General features: G+C 49.7%; 1 protein-coding gene across 1 annotated transcript; it reads left to right on the top strand.

Moving 5' to 3' along the window:
- Window positions 1-7: 7 nt before the first annotated feature.
- DUSP1 (dual specificity phosphatase 1) lies at window positions 8-1,424 on the top strand (the record flags this gene model as incomplete). Its single annotated transcript, XM_010180531.1, has 3 exons — window positions 8-100; window positions 244-463; window positions 976-1,424. Coding segments are annotated over 3 exons (684 nt in total), but the record flags the coding sequence as incomplete, so codon positions are not given.
- Window positions 1,425-1,631: the final 207 nt, after the last annotated feature.

Raw genomic sequence — 1,631 nt, 5'->3', positions numbered from 1 at the left:
GGCTGCCCCCACCGGGCTCAGCCTGCCCCTGAGCGCCAGCAGCGCACCCGGCAGCGCCGACTCGGGGTGCAGCTCCTGCGGCACTCCCCTCTACGACCAGGTGAGCGGGGCTGGGGCTGTGTGCAGAATCTGGGAGGGGGCACCGAGCCGCGGCGGTTTGCCGCTTTCGTGCGAGGTGAAAGGAGGAGGCTGCCTGAACGCTGCTGGGTGAAGCTAACCGGTTGCCTGTATTTTGTGTTTCAGGGTGGGCCGGTGGAAATCCTGCCGTTCCTCTACTTGGGCAGCGCTTACCATGCCTCCCGCAAGGACATGCTGGATGCTTTGGGGATCACAGCGTTAATCAATGTCTCGGCGAACTGTCCCAACCACTTTGAAGGGCACTACCAGTATAAAAGTATTCCCGTGGAGGACAACCACAAGGCAGATATCAGCTCCTGGTTTAACGAGGCGATTGATTTCATAGGTAAATGAGCTCTCCTTACAAGCTGTTCTTTTTCTGGGGTCATGTGCCCTGGGAAGTAATTTTTGGGCATTGTTTTCCCCAGTAAAGCCTACATTTGAGATTGGGGAATTTAATTCCAGTGGGAAGGTAGTCTCAGGGAACACTTCCCTTAATGTTATCTACTCAGAGGAATAATCTTAGCTTCACAAAGCTGTTTGAAATCTTGAATCAAGAGGCATCAGTCTTGCAGAAAAGAGCTAGTGAATTTAAGCGGATCAGTATTAAAGTAATCTTGTGAGGCTGCTAAAGTGACCTGGAGGAGCTATTAGTATAATTGGAATTGGAGCCCAGAATGAAAATAGCTAGATTGCTGGTTCCCTCAGGACAAAGGCTCTCTTTGTCTCAAAAGCACTCGGTGCACTTACTAGGCTAAGGAAGGGATGGATTAAAGAAATGTAAAACAGCAGCCTGTGCTTTCCCACCTCTGGAAGCAGTGGGACTTGTTTGCTAACTGTGTATTTTAATTCTTTCAGACTCTGTTAAAAACGATGGAGGAAGGGTATTTGTGCACTGCCAGGCTGGCATTTCTCGATCAGCAACCATCTGCCTTGCTTATCTCATGAGGACCAACAGAGTCAAACTGGATGAAGCCTTTGAGTTTGTGAAGCAGAGAAGGAGCATCATTTCGCCAAACTTCAGCTTCATGGGGCAGCTGCTTCAGTTTGAGTCGCAAGTCCTTGCCCCCAACTGCTCAGCGGAAGCTGGCAGCCCTGCCATGTCAGTATTGGACAGAGGAGCATCGACCACCACAGTCTTTAACTTTCCAGTCTCCATCCCTGTTCACACCTCATCCAGTGCTTTAAGCTACCTTCAGAGCCCCATCACCACTTCCCCGAGCTGCTGAAAAGCAGGTGAAAATACAGTCAGAAAAACTTACTGTCTCAGAAGTGCAATAACTACAGGGACAGTGTCATCAGCCACTCATGTTTTGTGGGGAACCATCCATGCATCCCAGAACAGTGTTGTAAATGGAGAGGAGCTCACCTGATGCCAGAGAACCAGGTGTTACTCTTCTGCTGACTTTTAAAGCAAATATCTGGATGTCTACACAGATCAAAGGACACTGTCTCTTCCTGAGCTGTTCCTCCTTGTCTTCTGTCTGTCCTAAGCCTGCTCCATGTTTAGTAGC

This window comes from Mesitornis unicolor, unplaced genomic scaffold (genome assembly GCF_000695765.1).
Source record: "Mesitornis unicolor isolate BGI_N332 unplaced genomic scaffold, ASM69576v1 scaffold19843, whole genome shotgun sequence".
Lineage (NCBI taxonomy): Eukaryota > Metazoa > Chordata > Aves > Mesitornithiformes > Mesitornithidae > Mesitornis > Mesitornis unicolor.
Note: the sequence above shows the minus strand (reverse complement) of the source record. Positions and strands in the feature narration are given on the sequence as shown.